This window comes from Amblyomma mixtum, chromosome 2, assembly GCF_055824585.1.
Source record: "Amblyomma mixtum isolate Tamu chromosome 2, ASM5582458v1, whole genome shotgun sequence".
Taxonomy (NCBI): Eukaryota; Metazoa; Arthropoda; class Arachnida; order Ixodida; family Ixodidae; genus Amblyomma; species Amblyomma mixtum.
The window spans coordinates 32,827,511-32,844,424 of record NC_143013.1 but is presented as its reverse complement, the minus strand read 5'-3'; the positions used below and the strand labels follow the sequence as shown (position 1 = coordinate 32,844,424).

The following is a 16,914-nucleotide window of genomic DNA, read 5'->3' as shown; positions in this document are numbered from 1 at the left end:
ATGGTGCACTTGACTCAGGTATCGACGTCCCGCTGGTTTCACAGAGCCAGCATGAGTGACAGCGATGAAAAACGAAAGCGCGAGACGATTTCCATTGGCCAAAAGGTGACTGTGACCAAAGTACTGATCAAGCTTTTGTTCTGGCATATCCATTCTCCACCCCAAGACATTGCTGTCGTGCAGAGAAACCCAACCAAAACAGGTAGTCGCAACAGAAGTGCCACTGCACACCTACTTTTACCACAGCCCATATCAACTTCAGCAGCACGACAACGGTGCCGAGTGTTCAAAATAGGTCCCTCACTGTTCTCTACATTATTTCTTCAAGACCCGTTTTGTAGGCACTGAAGCCTATGCGTGTTGACGAGGCTGACATATCCGGTTAGTGTAACCATATTTGGCCACACCGGAGGCGCTTGGTGTGTGTGTTCAAGGCTGTATGGGTTGCAGAAAAAAGCAGGCACATGGCAGTGATTACATCGCGAGCACCAAATGTGGATGCACAAGTACACTGGACACAACAATGCTAGCATACATCGGTGGCAGACTAAACGCTATTTATGTTGTCCACAGTTTGCTCTATGGCAGGCAAGCCCATTCTTCGTCCATCGCCTGTTTGAGCTGTATATTTCTTTTAAAATGAATGTAACCCATCTAGCCCCACTTGCTATTCTACTAAACTTCATTGGCACACGACAATTGCAGCCAAGGTCACCTTCGGCTATAACGCAGCAATTGCTGTAACCAAGAAATAGCCTACAACAATACTGACAAACCGGCAACTCTGAATGTTAATAGCAAATTTGAGAAAGAGCTGGCTATGTTGGACAGTAGGAGATGCACTCACACCATAGTTGGCAAAACTTTCCACTGCATGAGCAATACACTGATCTTTTTTTTTTTCTCTCTCTCTCTTTAGATGAGCACGGAAGACTCAAAGCTGTTTACTCCCTCACCCACAATTATTTTTTACGGCGTTGCGAGGTGACCAGAATTTCCAACACAATCTCTGAACATATCACCAGTGTACTTGAGAGTGCTTGGAGACCACATTGCTCCTAAGTCTTCATCATTCCTTGGTCTGCATGATTGTCCAAGAAATGTCATGCCAAGAGGTGCTTCCTCCATCCTGTTCATGGATAAGAAAACCTGTGTGCCTCCTCTCAGCACCATTTTACCACCCCCAAGACACAGCCAGCTTTTAAAACCTGTATAGTTTCCAGCTTTATTTTACCATCTGTAGGTTTAGTATACTGCAATTTGCTCAGTGGCGTGAAACAATGTTAACAACATGCCAACATCAAAAAGGCAATCTGTGAATAAGGTGCTGCACTCTTGCATGGCGCGTCTTCTATGTACATATTGCATAAGCAGTTTTTTAAGCATGGCAATGCATGCTTCCAAGAATCGCCGTACGTGCATGGTTCCTGTTGAGGGAATCAAGCAAAACATCTGCAGACATACCGCAGTGCACAGGAATACCGTTTCTGCTTTTGGTACCAGACAAAACTTTCAAGACAGCCGCATCGAAAACTGATCAAGGTTTCAATTTTTGTGCCACATAAACAAGTGCAATGAATAAGCACAATAAGATTTGGACGTTCAGCAATAGCTGTAAACAATGGGTTTTCAACTGTTTTTGACAAAGCACAGCAACGCAGCACCCCCGAGAGACAGACAAGGCCATGCGTGTAGGTAGCAGCAGCTGCTGCTTGCTACCACTCAAATGAAATGCCTATCCCTGCACAGATGAATGAGATTTAGGAACATTCGTTCGTTAATGCCTTTGGGCCACCCAGCAGGTGATAAGAGACGTCCACTTGGGCGAGGCCATAACAGGCCGCTTCAGTCGTCTTTTACGATTCGAAGTAGCATGAGCTTATCACGATCATCCTCTTTACATGCAAGAATGTAGCGCACAATGTTGCACCAAAGGCGTGTTTGCACACGCGGTTCGTGTGCTTTTTAACACCCCAGGCCACCACCTCACAGTCCAGCGCTCTTCCAAGTGACTTTTGGACATTGCTTCTTCACAGTATTCCCCAGCGCAGATAATTAAAACATACCTAAACTACACAGAGAAAGAAAAAATATATATAAAATCTCTTAAAACTTATATATCATTTGGTAAAGTAAATAATGCTGCTTTTCCCTCTCATTTTTCACTGCCATTCGGTAAACAATACCAGCATGAGAAAAAAAAAAAAGGAGAGAAGAGGAGCTTCCAGCACATGCATTTAGTGGCCCACAATTCAGCTCATTGAGAGCCTGAAAAGCCAACCGCCCAATGAGGGTCATAGCCACTATCACAAAGCGTCTTGGCAACACGCTGCTGCTGTACATCACTCAGGGACCCAGCTCGGCTATTTGTTGCGTATCTCTGCTCAAGGATATTACTCTCCCAACCCACTTGCACTAAAGATGCACTGTCATTTAACAATGATAGTCATTCTCATGCAATTTCGAAGCAAAAGCTTCACTATGCTAGGTAAAGCCAAGGTCATCTAGGTAGGGCCAAGGTCACCGTGGCTGGAGATCTCACCTTCACTTGACCTTCAGATAAAGCAAAGGAATGGAAAGGTGCATAACTGACCCTGGGACAGTGGACACCTTAGTCGCGAAGAAGAGCAGAGCGGGAGCTTTGAAAGCAAAGGAGAGGCGCATAACTGGCCCCCTGGGACAGTGGACACCTCAGTTGTGCCTTAAGCTATGTGGCGGTAGTGACAGATGTGCGCTGCATGCATTGCATTCATTGACAACACTGTGGCAAAAACGCTGCACTAAAGCCATAGGCCATTTGTGTTCATTGGCACTGACGTTGACGTTTTAGGCTCGGATGATTTTAAGGAAAGGAAGTGCGCATAATCGGCTTCCTGGGTCAGTGGACACTGCTTTGAAGTTACGTGGGGTGGTGAGAGATGTGCGCTGCATGCCTTAGCACTGACAACGTGTGCCATTTCTGACACACACGGCACTGCCGTAATAGGCCGCTGCATTCATTGGGTGAGCAAACTCTCGCGATCAACCATTAACTGCCATCTGCCAGGGTGGGCGCGCTGCCTATCCAGTGTCCAGAATGCACTCAATGTTACAGACACCAAGCCTTGTATAGTTACCCGATACGCCTTAGCTTTCGCTCTCTAACCAGGTTCAAGAGCAGCTGAACCACACCTAATTTTTTCCTTCTGGTAACATTGTATCTTTATTTTACTTTTTTTTTCCACTACTACTACGTTTGCATAGTGTTATTGAAACAAAATTAACCTAAAACGAGGATGGCGACTGTTCTGAAATACCTACTCCATGTAAAACATTACTGAGTGTATATAGCTAACAGCTAGCTCTTTGGCAGTGAAACAGTTTTCTTCTTTTTTCTTCCTGCATTATCTCCTGCCTCTCTCTATTTTGTGCTACTACAAACAGGCACTGGTAACTGATTTAGGTCCAAAGGTGTCTGCGAGAGCTGTATCAATTCATTTTACAAAAACAGCCTCAAACTGTTACCCCTCCAGCGCTAATGAATAACTACAGTAACAAAAAAAGAGAGGGAGCTTGGGCACAGGTAAGGCTGTGTGAGCCTCAGGGGCAGTAGTGAATCACACAATACCTCACAGCTGTCTCAAAGTACTCTTGCCCTGGGGATGGCAGTTATTCCATAAAGAAACCACAATAAAAAAGCACACCATGTTAAATCTGGGACACAAGAAACAACAGGTTTGTAGCTTTCATTTGCCCAACAATACGACAATTGTAAATGACAGTCATCATCTCGCAATACCCAACAGTGCTACGAAGTACTAAAGACTGAAAAGTAAGACACAGCACCTAAATAGCCTGGCACAAAAATGTGCCAGGATAAGCGGACAAACGTCTTCCAATTGATTCTAAATCAACGGTAAGTGCCCGGGGCAATTAGAAAATTTGTCTAAATTGATGGCGTAGTAAACAATCAGATGTCCACAGCGCACTATTATCGTAACTGCTATTACCCAAAGCTTCATGCAGCTAATATCAGAGTACCAAAACACTGCGGCAAAGCTGGGCGATAATTTATCTCGCTACACAACAAACCACGGTGTCCAAAATCACTCTGAGTCCTTCGCACCTACAATACCACTTCATGACAACAGGTTTAGAACCAATGACGAACGCTGTCAATCTAAGAGAATAACAAAAGCCTATTTGAGCACAAGACAAAGTTTGCTTTCAGCCGCACTTGCTCATACAATCGGTTTCCTCTGAGTAGGCCCTTCCAACCGCTTCCAAGCACAACTGCTGTACAAAGCAGGGGGGTGAAAGGCAGTTGAAAGCTGTCATTCGCTTCACAGGGAGTAATAAGCTTGCAGCTCAACTCCTACCTGATCCATGCTTCATAATCTTTAATAGCCGCCTAACTATTCTCTTTGTAGTTCCTCTCTGCATTTCTGTTTGCAGGCAATTACATCAATTAAATCATGCAGTCACTAGGAAGAAATCAGAGACTCGCATCAGCCATTCCATCACTAACAAATAAGGCAGCTGCACACTGCACACTCTATTTGACATCTTAAATCAAGGGCGAAAAAAATCGAAGCGGTACGCAATCACTAGAAACGGAGCAAACAATGCTGTCAACAGGCACAAAAGTCCCACTCACACTTACTCTACTTTGAAACTATCACCGCTGAGCGATACAGCAGCTTGGCGCTATCAGGCAGAAATAATGCTGTACAATTTACCCTGCAAGGCAAGGTGAAGGCCAACAAATATGGATCCCAGTTCAGAATACTTTAGCTCTCTGATCCTGGGAGCCCAAAGCAACAGGTGCAAAAGCCAACGTTATAAGCAGCAGGCCCGGTGGCCAGCGCGTTCTGTCAAACTGCCCACAGGGGCGGCAAACACACCCACTGCGCCGTTTCCGTCCTGCACATTGGCGAGACCGTCCGATGAAGCACAGACCTCGTCCAGTTGATCGGAACAATTCCTGCAGCTTCCCTTCTCGCACACCTGCTTGTCTGGACAGCTGCATATGTCTGCCTGCGATGTCGAGATACCCAAGATGTCCACGGTGTCAACAGACATGGTTGTTGGCACTGCTGTCGGCACCGTTGTTGGCATCACTGTCGGCACTGCTGTCGTCAGGGCTGTCGGCACCACTGTGGGCACTGCACCAGCTATGTCCAGGCTGGCTACTACTCCAGCCGTCGGCTGCTGTTCAGTGACCTGAGTTGCCACGTCAACAGTGAGCGTCCGAGGCAGCAGCACTTGCGCAACCTTGGCTGATGCATCGCCCTGTCCGGTTCCTCCGCTCACTATATCTAGCGGTATCATAGCATAGGCTGCACACAGAAGAAAAAAAATCATTTTAGAGGACCGCGGCTGGACTATATTTGGCAAAGTGGCAAGCACACTGTCAGTGTCGTTCACTCTAGGTTCCTGGTTTCAGGACTGATGAAGTGGCCTTGGAACATTTTTTGTTGAACCGGCAAAGTTCCTCAACAATGCCAAAGCCTCTTAACCTTTTTACTGTTTTAGTCTTGATGGCAGGAACTTTAAACTGCAGCAAATGGAATGCTTTTTTTGTACACAGTTCCCTAGCACCTCTGGTCAAGTCTGATCACATTCCCGCTTTTGCTTGCGAACAGTTGTTAACCTCATGATGATTAGCAGTATTAATCTGACATGGGGAAACACATGGGAGCGAAGCTCAATGCCTGATGGTACAATAATAGCATATTAAGCCTTTCTTTGCAGAAGGACACTGCAGACTCACTAGAGCAGAACTACAGTCTACGACTAAAAATTCGGACCCCTGATTTTTCGGACTTTTTCGCGGCACTGCGACATGGCCCATAGAGCCAACGTATAAGAGCACCTCATATTTCGGATGTGCCACGACTGACTGCTCGATTTTTCGGGCCTTGTTAATCCAAACTGCAAGGGATATAAAAAACTTGACCAAACAAAAATTACGGAGGTCACTTAAGACTACTTATGTGGTTCGAATCCAAAAGCATTTGTATTTGTTTATTTTTTCTTCTCTTTTCCTTTCTAATGAAGACCTACCCATTAGCATACAGTCGTAAGGCAACACATATACTATAGTCGGATACAACTTAAGAAGGCAGCGGCCTTTTCCCGTCAAAGGACCCCCTCTAAGCCAATGGCGTCGGCCGATTCTCATTGTCCTGCTAGGGTGACAATGCAGGGAGTGGCAGATGAAAGAGGATAGTCCCCTTTGTCCATAGTCGGGGAGAGACCCCTCTCTCCTTGTGGCACCGCTCCCTGCATTGTCACCCTAGCAGGGTCATGAGAATCGGCCGACGCCATTGGCTTAGAGGGGAGTTCTTTGACGGGGAAAAGCTGCGGCCTTCTTAAGTTGTATCCGACTGTAGGGTTGACATAGAATATGCACTGGCGGTTTTGTGACGCGTGGGTAGCGTGCTGGCCTCGCAACCTAAAATTCCTGGGTTCAATTCCTTGCACCTTCGGAAGAAATTGTTATTTTTCTTTGATACCACGATGACATCATCTGGGATTTAAACATCATAGCATCCTGCACATGTGGATGCACATGCACATGGCACACCAAACAAGTGGCCTTCAACAGTGTTCTCAGCCTGCACGCGAGAAATGGTCAGGGAGAGTACCTCGGAGGGCAGCAGCATTGTTGACGTCCAGCGCCTGGATGGGCACACTGACTAAGGTGGTGCCCTGCGGAGCTGCCGCAGGCTCTGCCGCCGCTGCACCCACCATGGTGTTGAGTAGCAGGTGGGCAGCGCCATCGTCAGCCTCGCAGTCCAGGGCCGCCTCAAGCGGCTCGTCCGGGTCCACATCAAGGCCGTCCAGGTGGAACGTCACCACCTGGCCCTGCGGCAGCCAACGACAGGGCTCAGTCGGAGCGCGGGAAATGCGCAGCTGCACTTGGCAGCCAATGAGGGCACAGCACCGAAATCAAGGCACTCGACACATGATGCACTATGAGGCACTGCTCTTCAGTCACAACAGCTGAAAAGTTGTCACAAACTTAGTCACCCTTGTAGGACAAGGGTGACTAAGTTCGGGCAAGAACTGCTTTTACCAGTGGCATTCGGCTTCTACACTAAGATCTGCATCAGAACTTCGCATCTTGATGTCAAGACCAAAAGGTTGGTTCGGTTTATGGGGTTTAACGTCCCAAAGTGACTAAGGCTATGAGAGATGCCGTAGTGGAGGGCTCCGGAAATTTCGACCACCTGGGGTTCTTTTATGTGCACTGACATCGCACAGTACATGGGCCTCTAGAATTTCTCCTCCAAAAAAATTCAGCCGCCGCGGCCGGGATCGAACCTGCGTCTTTCGGGCCAGCAGCAGAGCGCCGTAACCACTCAGCCACCGCAGCGGGTAAGACCAAAAGGGACTCCGTGATCACCATTTGGAAGTAAATACGAATAGTGGCACAACCTAGCCCGAGGGATCTGGACACAAAAAACTGCCCCAAACGACAGTGCAGCACGTTTGTGAAAACGGCCTGTGGTGGAGACGCCATCTCATTTTTTGGCCTTCTGTAACCCATGAGGCTCTGCTGGCAGTGAAATTAGCCTTTTGCCATTACAACATAGTATTCTATTGATGCAAGCCGACTTCAATTTGTCCTCAGTGTTCCTTTAAAATGTAACTTATTGTTCTGCCCCACTAGCTGAAGTAGCCCATTTCTGCCAGTGGCCTTGGCTCAACTCATCACTAAGCAAGTGTTCCAATATTCTCAAAACCGGCTCCTGTACACAGTTTAAAAAATCCGCTAAGGCCTACCTTTCGTCCAAGAGCACATGGGAGAGTGGTTACACTACTACTGAAAGGTGCCGGCACGATAAGAAACCTCCGGATGGTTCCCGTGGTTATGACCCTCTGGTAACGCATTCCTCTGCTCATGCCATACCTTCCTCCTTCCACAATAGCCATCCTTCGGCTAGAGATTCCTCCACTCCTGCCATATCCTACTCCTTCCGCAGTAACCACCTTCCGGTTGCGCCTTCCTACGCTCTTGTCACAGCCCACTCCTTTCAGGGTAACTACACTCTGGGCGGTTCCCATGACAACCACCCACCAGCTGGGCCCTCTTAAGCTATCATACCCTCCTCCCTCCAGGGTAGCCCTCCTCCAGTAGAAGATGCCTCCACTCTATCCACACTCTCCTCCTTTCATGGTGACCACCTTCGGGATGGTTCCCGTGGTAACCACCCTCCGGTTACACCTTCCAATGCTCTCGCCATGCTCTCTTCCTCCTCCAAGGTTAAACTACCTCTGGTTTGTTCCCATGGCAACCACCCACTGGCTGCGCCTTCTTATGCTCTTGCCGCATCCTCTTTCTTCCAGGGTAACCATCCTCCAAATGCAGATTCCTCTGCTCTCACCAAATCCACCACCTCCCACTGTAACCACCTCCAGGACTGTTCCAGTGGTAAGCACCCTCCTGCTATGCCTTCCTATGCTCTCGCCATGCCCTCCCTATTCCTCCTTGCAGGGCAACTACAGTCAGAATGTCTCTGTGGCAAACGCCCACTGGATGCATCTTCTTACGCTCTCCCAATACCCCCCTTCATTAATAATAACCACACTCTGGTCATGCATTTCCCTGCTCACGTCATACTCTCCTCCTCCCACGGTAACCATTCACCCTGTGAGTGGTCCCCATTTTTACAGTACAGCTACAGGAGAGAATGTAGCTAACCTCTTCACCATGCGGCCGGTCATGCCTCGCGACATGGGTCTTGAGACTGTACTGTGTTGTGAATGTCTTCTGGCAGCCATCCTGTGTGCAGAGGTAGGGCTTCTCTCCTACAGAGGCCATGCAAGCATCAAATCAGTTCTCCATACTCATTCCTCTTTTAGTCTGCCACCGTAGTATATTACAAATGTATACCTAAAAAAGTGCACATACTCGTAATTATATTCATCACAAAAAAAAAGTAAGAGGACTCTGTGTCACTGCCTGGTTTCAAACCATTTTTTTTTCTCTCATGTGCACATAACTAGCTCATTTATACCAAAGCCACACAGACTGCAATTTATAGCCAACCTTGTTAACGGATGTGTTAGGCCAAAATCTGTGGTGCAAACGAAAAAAATGCTGCCATCCAAGCACTACTTGGTTTCAGAAATGCGGGCTCAGACACGCAATGAGAACTATACTGCCATCTACCATGCACAGATAAAAGTGAGCACGCAGGAACCTTGCAGCATCAAGGCTGTACAGATCCATCCATTCCAGTAAGTGCCAACAATTATCCAAATCACATGCTCAATCGGTCTTTCTGCAGCTAGACCTACAGATAGCAGCAGAAATTTTTTTTTCTTGCAGCACAAATCAAACAAGCATCAATAATGAATGCCCCGAATAAAAGACCATGTAATACCTGTGATTATTAACAAAATAAAAGCATGGTCTCTGAGTGAGGTATGCATGCAAATACATGGTGGCAGATATTCCAGTCACAGGCGCAAGGAAGCAAGCAGCCTCTAGCAACACTAAAATTTACTTTCACCATTTTTGTTTTTTCATCGAAGCTTGCAAAGTACACTGTTTCAGAAAGGTATGTGTGGAAAGATAATAGCTCGAAACACTTGTGGCTACCAAGTTTACCTGTGTGAGTTCTAATGTGGGTTTTCAGGTGATGACTAGCAGCAAATGACTTCCCACACCCGTCTGTGTCGCACCTGAAAAGAAAAAAAACAACTATGCAAATAAACTTGGAAAGCACTGAGTCGCATTTAAAGAATAGAACAAGTAGTGGTGCACCTCCACAAGACTGAACTGAAAAATCACTGAGGATGACTATCGATTATTCTTTACCGCTAATCAATGGCAACTAGCATAAGGTCAAATTGCAAGCTAAGCATGGCCTCGCCCAATCAATGCGCACAGCCAGAAGCGAACCTGTAGGGCTTTTCACCGGTATGAGTGCGTGTATGCTTCTTGAGGTCACTCAGGGTGGTAAAGATCTTCACGCAACCGTCCTGGCCACAGTTGAACGTCTCTCCGGTGTGGATCCGCTGGTGAGCCTTCAGCCTGCATCATCCATGATTACATAAATCGCAAGTAATGTCATCGCACCTTCCACGGGGCCCACATCCAAATCAGGAAAGTTCACGACTTATGTGTCCGACCCTTTGCATATGGTGGGTAAAAGAAGTAAATCTCCTTAAATCAAATTACCACGGCTATATTCAACACCTGCCCGAGTTCCACACGTCACACCTCGATACTAATTATATTAATAATGCACTAACTTCTGATGAGCTGCATTTAATTTTCTTCTTTACCAAAAGGACACCAATGGTTATCCCACAAAGCCATGCAAAAAAATTAGGGTACCACAAGTTCTGCACTAGCTCACCAACTAGACATCTCACCAATTTCCTTCAAAAGCACACCAGTTTTCTCAGCTCTATGCCACTTCAAAGTGGCCCTCCAATCTGAATTACATTTGCCTGCCCTCAAAACTAAGTGCAACTGATGCTCACAGCTTTCAGGTGCAAACACAAGGAGCAGAGATGTAGCAGCAAGGGGAAACTGCACACATTGTCACACATGAAATAGTGCACCAATCATTTCTTATCATTACCTCTATACAGGCAGGACAAAAGACGTGCCACAAGCTTAGCTTACCTCACATCATAACATTATATAAACTGCTACAATTCGCAGAATGTAGTTTTATTTCTTTAGAAAGACAGGTTTACACATGTGGTGATATGTAAAGAAAGCAACACAAATGCTGTGGTGCTACCACAAAACTGGACAGGTTAATTACATTTACCAATTTCTAATGATTAAGCATGTACGGCTGCAGCAAAAGCAAAAGCAGGTTTCCTAAAAACAGGTACACTACAATCTATACTAAGGTCAGCCTTGTCTTAGTTTCAGAACAGAGGCACTATAAATTCACAGCAGATCAGTGGCTTTGGCATTCTGCTACTGATACCAAGGTCGCAGGTTTGACCCCAGCCACGGTGCCTGTGCCTTATGGAAGCGAAATACAGAAATACCCATGTGCGGTGCAATGTCGGGGCTTGTTAAGGGCCCCAAGTGGTCGAAATTAATCCGCAGCCGTCCACTAAGGCATCCCTCATAGCCCATGTGTCGCTTTGAGACACTAAACTCTACACATCAAAATTCCTAAACAATTAATTTTTTCTAGTGCAGTTGATTGGTCCCTTCCCATCTGTTCAGCATGCAGAGCTGTTTTTTTTTTTTTTAGCTGGCAACAAATACACAAAAGTGACTTTAAATGCCACAGTTGTCACATTGCAATTAAAAGTATGACAACATACGGCCATGGGTGGGCTACATACAGGTGACAACACTAGTAAGAGCTCCTGTGCTTTTTTGTCATTCTCATTTTTCGTGCACTGCACAATAAAAAATTAACTACAACGAACCTGGTCTTATCATGCTTCTGGTGTTGTTATCTCTTACAAGCTATGTATACAGGGCTCAGCCAACTAACTTGCAGTTCAGAAAAATGCACGGCAAGACACCAAGAATACCCGATGTCGGAGCCATTCTCGCTCTTCACAAAGCTCTGCTTTCCGTTCAATAAAACCTGCTACGTTAGTATCGATAACATTTGGGCTTGAAGCCCCTTTATGCCCAACATTTAGACACTAGGAACACAGACTTCACCACCACTTTTACAAGGCCAGTGCAGTAAGATAGCCAGTACACAAGCAAGGCGAGAAGAAGGCCACACCCCTCACCTGTAAAGGGTGTTGAAGGTCTTCTCGCAGCCCGTGACGTGGCACTCGTAGGGCCGCTCATTTGTGTGTACCCGGAAGTGTATCTTGAGGCTGTACGATGTGAGGAAGGCCTTGCCGCAGCCCTCTTGCGTGCACACAAACGTGTATTCACCTGCCACAGAAAGGAACGAGGGAGGGGCAACATGCAAGCCTTCAAGTTCACACTCAGGAGTACAAAGCAGCCCCAAGCATTTCACAGCATCCTGAAAGCAGAAATGGCAAAAGTTTTAGAGCACAAGAATTCAGATTTCAGGTTCTGTCCCTATATGGAATCTTAGTACTACAACTCCATTGACTGTGAAACCGTGAGGGAGTCCATGTTTCAAAAAATGTATCGCCGATTGCTTGTTACAGCATCAATATGAGGGCAGATGATACTGTGATATACGCAATGATGAACATGATGGGGGTCTAATGTTTGCTACAACATCAACATAACGGCAGGAAACCTGTCATGTGACAAAACCTGCCCAAAAATGATGAATACAATTTGCAATGAGTGACGCAAGCCTGCCACCAATGACAAGCCTATTTAGACCGCACTGTGGGTTGCAAACAAGGGCTACATACCCGTGTGTGTTTTTTGATGCGTTTTAAGGTTGCCTGCCGTGCTGTAGGTGCGTTTGCAGCCCTCGTAGTTGCACCGAAAACGTTTTATCTCGCGCCTTCGGGTCTCCTGGTTCAGACTCTGAATTGTCAGCGTGGCATGGGTTGGGTTCTTTGGCATCGGGCTGTTGCCCGGGTTGATTTGCATGCAGATCTGATCGGCTGATATGGTGTGCTGGATGTACCTGGAACAAAGCCAAGTGCACACAGAGTTGACGGTGTGCAAAAATGAGTGGCAACAACGTGCACCCCAGCACCATTAAAAAATAAAGGCACACAAGGAGGTGCCCTCTTTGAACAGAGGACCAAGGCCTCCTTTCCTAAATTTAAATGGTCTGAATGCATAAGGCTGGGAAAAGACAAAAATATGTAGAACTAAACATTTCTGCACCGCAACCTCATTACAATTACTCCAGTCAAGAAAACTATATTTGATTTTTTAATTAACGGGCAACGGCAGCTGCAATGCTAAAAATAACTAGTGGATGTTTCCACGAGTAATAGAGAGTTTTCCAACAGCCCTACATTGGTGAAAAAGAAAAATGGAAGCTTCTTGGTTAACTTAAAGGCAAACTTAGGCAATAGTTCTGCTAATCAGCTAGGGCCAACTAAGATGCTCATTGCTATCAACGGGGATGCCAAGTGGTCAGTGACATAGCTGGCTGACACAAATCTACAAGCCCAGCATAATAGAATGATAACAATATGAACACTCTTTTATTTCAAAAAAACTAAACACTCTCAGGCCTGCCCCTGTTTGCTCCACTGCGCCAAGACTAATTACTGAACAGCTAAAACAGATCACTGTTCTGTGCGACTTAAAATAAATGCATTATCTGAGTTTAATGTTAGACACTGCGCTTAGAGGCACCACAGCTGCAGTGCATTAACGACTGCTAAAAGGAAAATTTTATCGGAGATGTTTAACTGCTAAGCATCTCCCTTCTTGGGGCCCAAGCTCAACATCTCTTTGGCCACAGCCTGACTCATGCATTTGGGTATCTTGTAAAAGTTTTCAACATGACCTCAAGACCGTGTCCGACATTTTCCGTAACCTGCACTTTGCAGTTTTAGCAAAAATAAAATACACTGAGCACAAATGACACGAAATAACAGTACTTAAAGGAAGACTGTACTGAGAAAAGGTCAAGTACTATTGTGCTGAGCTTCAGCAAGGCTTTCATTTTGTGTAACCAAGAAAATATCTCTCAGGTTTAATATGGAATTTACAGGTGCCTTTGTTAATTCATACGATGAGATGCTAAATAAACAGCACCAAAACCAGTTTAATATACGCAAACAAGGTCTTGCAAGTGTTACAACTTCAAAGCTAATCTAATTTGAGCATCGAATGAAACGCGATAGTATGAGCACATAGCCACGTGCTATACCACTTTTCAACAGTCTCCAGGTTTGCCGCTAGACGATGCAGTGAAAGCTCAGTAGCATCCCTTTACCATGCTTACTAGTTACACTGCTGTCCACTCTCACAAACTATCAGAATCCTTCGCCATGCACAGACTCATATCAAAACAGCCTATCTCATCCTTCCCCAATTAGACCACCCCTTTTAGGTGCAACCCAAGATTGTTCATACCCAACTTATGCGTCATTCGCCACTGCTCGTTGCCATTCACCATTAGAATAAGAACAATTACGGCACTTTTGTCAGCAAACTGACATGCATACTGTGTGCAGACTTTCGGTAGATTATTCCCAGAAATGTATTCTGTTTTTTGCCTCTAGTATTAGTGTCTGCTTCTTTGAGTGTGTGTTCTAAACCTACCTTTTATCCAGTTTTGTTGTTAATTATCTGTGCATGTTTTTCGTATGTTCTCTTGTTTGATGACTGACTGTGTTGTGTATTATAGTTCTCTAATGTAATGCCCCTATGTAATGCCCGTTAAGAGCCTTGAGGGTATGTGAATAAAAGAAAAGGACTCTGCAGCGGTGAAGAGAAAAGTTCCGCTCTCCCTCCAGTCATGTTAGAGGTAGATACATAGATACATGCTTCACATAAGAGCCTAGAATCAAGCCAGATGACCTGAAGGAAGCTTTTATAAAATGACATTGAATTCTGGCCTAAGAAGAAAGTTTTTTGGCATGGGCAGCTTTATGTTAAAAACACAAGCAGCATACCAATAGCAAGCAGCATCAATAGCATTCTCAAGAACTTTTCCTACACAAAATAAAGCAGGCAGTTTCTAGATCAGTGCACGCTGACCTTTCCTAATGGTGCGACAGATTGTCCAGTATTCATTAAATATGGACCAAGTACTCCCTTAGCACACTCACCCCAAGCATCACTTGATCGCAGATAAGTGCGGAAGTGAATTAAAATTGTGAAAGAATTGCTGCCTTCTCTTTCAGTTCAATTACGACTAGAATGACAGCATGGATTTATAGTCCATTATAAAAACATACGGAGTAAATTTTAGGTGCGGTTTTATGGGGGTTTAATGTCCCAAGTGACTCAGGCTATGAGGGATGCCGTAGTAAAGGGCTCCACAAATTTTGACCACCTGGAGTTCTTTAACGTGCACTGACATTGCACAGTACACGGGCCTCTACAGTACACTCACATCTTCCAGGTCAGCAGCCGAGCGCCATAACCACTGAGCCACCGCGGCGGCTATTTTACCAAACCTACTGCAAGCACAGTGTGCAGTTACATATTTGTAGACTCTCACGCCAATTAACTGCATTAAATTTGAGGTAAGAGATTTCCCATAGCGTGATGGGCGCTGGTAATCAGGACAGCCACAGGAAAAGTGAACTCAAAATTCTCCAAAGTGTTTGTTTTGAAAATGCTTGTTTTGAAATGCGGAAGAAAGCCCTCAACTGAATGGCTAAAAACCAGTTGACATTCACAGAATACATTCATCCAGGATCTGTTGGGCACTTGTAAGGCTTCCTAATTATGCGACCTAGTGGAAATCCATGTGTAGCCATAACTGTGAACTTTCGTCACTGTGAGTGTAAATACTATCATATTTTTACAAGCGCAGACAAGGCCTCTAGCACAGGAAAACCTTTTAAATTTTTAATTACAGACTTAAGAAAGCAACGAGAACCTACTCCAGAGTCTGCTGTTTTCCACGTTCTGCAAAAGTGGCCAGAGTTTGCCACCTTTAGGTAGATTCATGTTTATGTAACAACCACGTAAAGACTTCACGGTCCTTGATCCAATATATTATGATCACTAATATGGCCACAAGTAGCATGAATAATGTTATAGAACTGCTGGCAAATCCAATTTACCGAAGTGATAGTCATGGGCACATACCTAAAAAATAAAACGCCCAAAAGGAAAAAAAAACTGAACAAGGTACCCCTTCCAATATATGTACTTTATTGTTACATAAGTAGTGTGAAACATGAGTCAGGGGCGCATATTTGGAGTCCTGAGGCTTCTGTCAAACCCTTTTGCGTCCAAGTTCGCTCCGTTGCAACTATTTTTCTCCACTTTCCTCCGACGCGGGTAAAAATGCACCGGCGAAAGCATATTGCATAACCAGGCGCAGCGCCAAGACGTTTTTCACACAGACAGGGTGACTCGGCTCCGGGACAGCTGATCGTACAAAGCCATTGATAGCGTTACCTGAACCAAGTTAAAACGCGAGCGCCTTCAATGAAATTCAACAAGTTCAAGGACGAATGCTTATTCCACTCCGTGTATGACGTCGTGTCGTAGTTGGGACAGCGGTATCGGCTTTCTTTCCATAGCGGCAAATATAGAACGCGAAAGAAAGGCCACATTTATTTTGTGCAAGCAATCAGGTTGAGGAGTGGACGAATATATTACGGTATGGTTCCTCCACAGTGAGTAGATCTGATGAGGATTAACAAGAATATATTTTGCGCGCAAAATGCCGACTGTCGTACCGCTTGACAAATGTCGGGACCTTTCACGAAGGCCCGATCAGCAAACTCAAACGATGCGCTGGCCCCACTTATTATGTGTGAGCTTTGTGGTGTACCCTAGAGAGGAGTTGACAAGATAAACGAAACGCAGACAGAGATCGGGCAAGGAAAACACCACCGCAAGGACCGGCGATAACCATGTTAGGGTAAAATCGCGCTGCCACTTGAAGAGGAAAGTTACCACTAAAATAACACTCTGTTCACCGATGCCCAGGGGCGTCTCGCGTCCTTCTGGTTCGCACTACTGAGGACAAGCGCTCCGATTCGAGACTCACCCCGCGTTCTCGTTTTCGTGGTCTTCAATGAAGATACCCAGATCTTCGGAGGCATTTTGACCGTCGGCTGAGTCGTCGAAGATGCCGTCTTTAGTCGAGAAAATCTGCTGACCGAACGTCGTATTATCCAGGCTGTCGTACAGATACTCATTAAAGCCAACAGTCCTCGTTGTCGGACCCGACGACGACGTATCATCTTCCATTTTTCGGCAGAAATCCTCTAGGTGAGCGCCGATGGGTACGAGCAGCGGACATGAAGGTTTCTTCACGCTAAAAATACGCCACCAGTTTCGCGATCGACGCGTCCTCTGTCAAACAAAATTTAGTTTCAGTTTCGCTTTCGGCAGCTGTA

General features: G+C 45.7%; 1 protein-coding gene across 2 annotated transcripts; it reads right to left on the bottom strand.

Moving 5' to 3' along the window:
* Nucleotides 1-1,211: 1,211 nt before the first annotated feature.
* MTF-1 (Metal response element-binding Transcription Factor-1) lies at nt 1,212-16,858 on the bottom strand. Of its 2 annotated transcripts, XM_089571040.1 has the most exons (8): nt 16,563-16,857; nt 12,328-12,548; nt 11,719-11,869; nt 9,896-10,027; nt 9,602-9,675; nt 8,690-8,796; nt 6,630-6,849; nt 1,212-5,318 (listed from the first exon to the last, which is right to left on the bottom strand). In XM_089571040.1, exons 1-8 carry the CDS (start codon nt 16,763-16,765, stop codon nt 4,819-4,821), a joined length of 1,608 nt encoding a protein of 535 aa, XP_089427166.1. In that variant the 5' UTR covers nt 16,766-16,857; the 3' UTR covers nt 1,212-4,818. The 2 variants fall into 2 exon arrangements, with proteins under 2 accessions (XP_089427166.1, XP_089427167.1); XM_089571041.1 differs by lacking the exon at nt 9,896-10,027 and having other exon boundaries at nt 16,563-16,858.
* Between the last annotated feature and the right edge of the window lie 56 nt (nt 16,859-16,914).

Coding starts and splice junctions, on each gene's coding strand:
- MTF-1 (XM_089571040.1), bottom strand. CDS start 16,765: ATGGAAGATGATACGTCGTCGTCGGGTCCGACAACGAGGACTGTTGGC. Junction 10,028..11,718: donor ACCTTCAACACCCTTTACAG/GTGAGGGGTGTG, acceptor TGGATGATGCAG/GCTGAAGGCTCACCAGCGGA. Junction 6,850..8,689: donor ACCGGCCGCATGGTGAAGAG/GTTAGCTACATT, acceptor TGGCTGCCGCAG/GGCCAGGTGGTGACGTTCCA.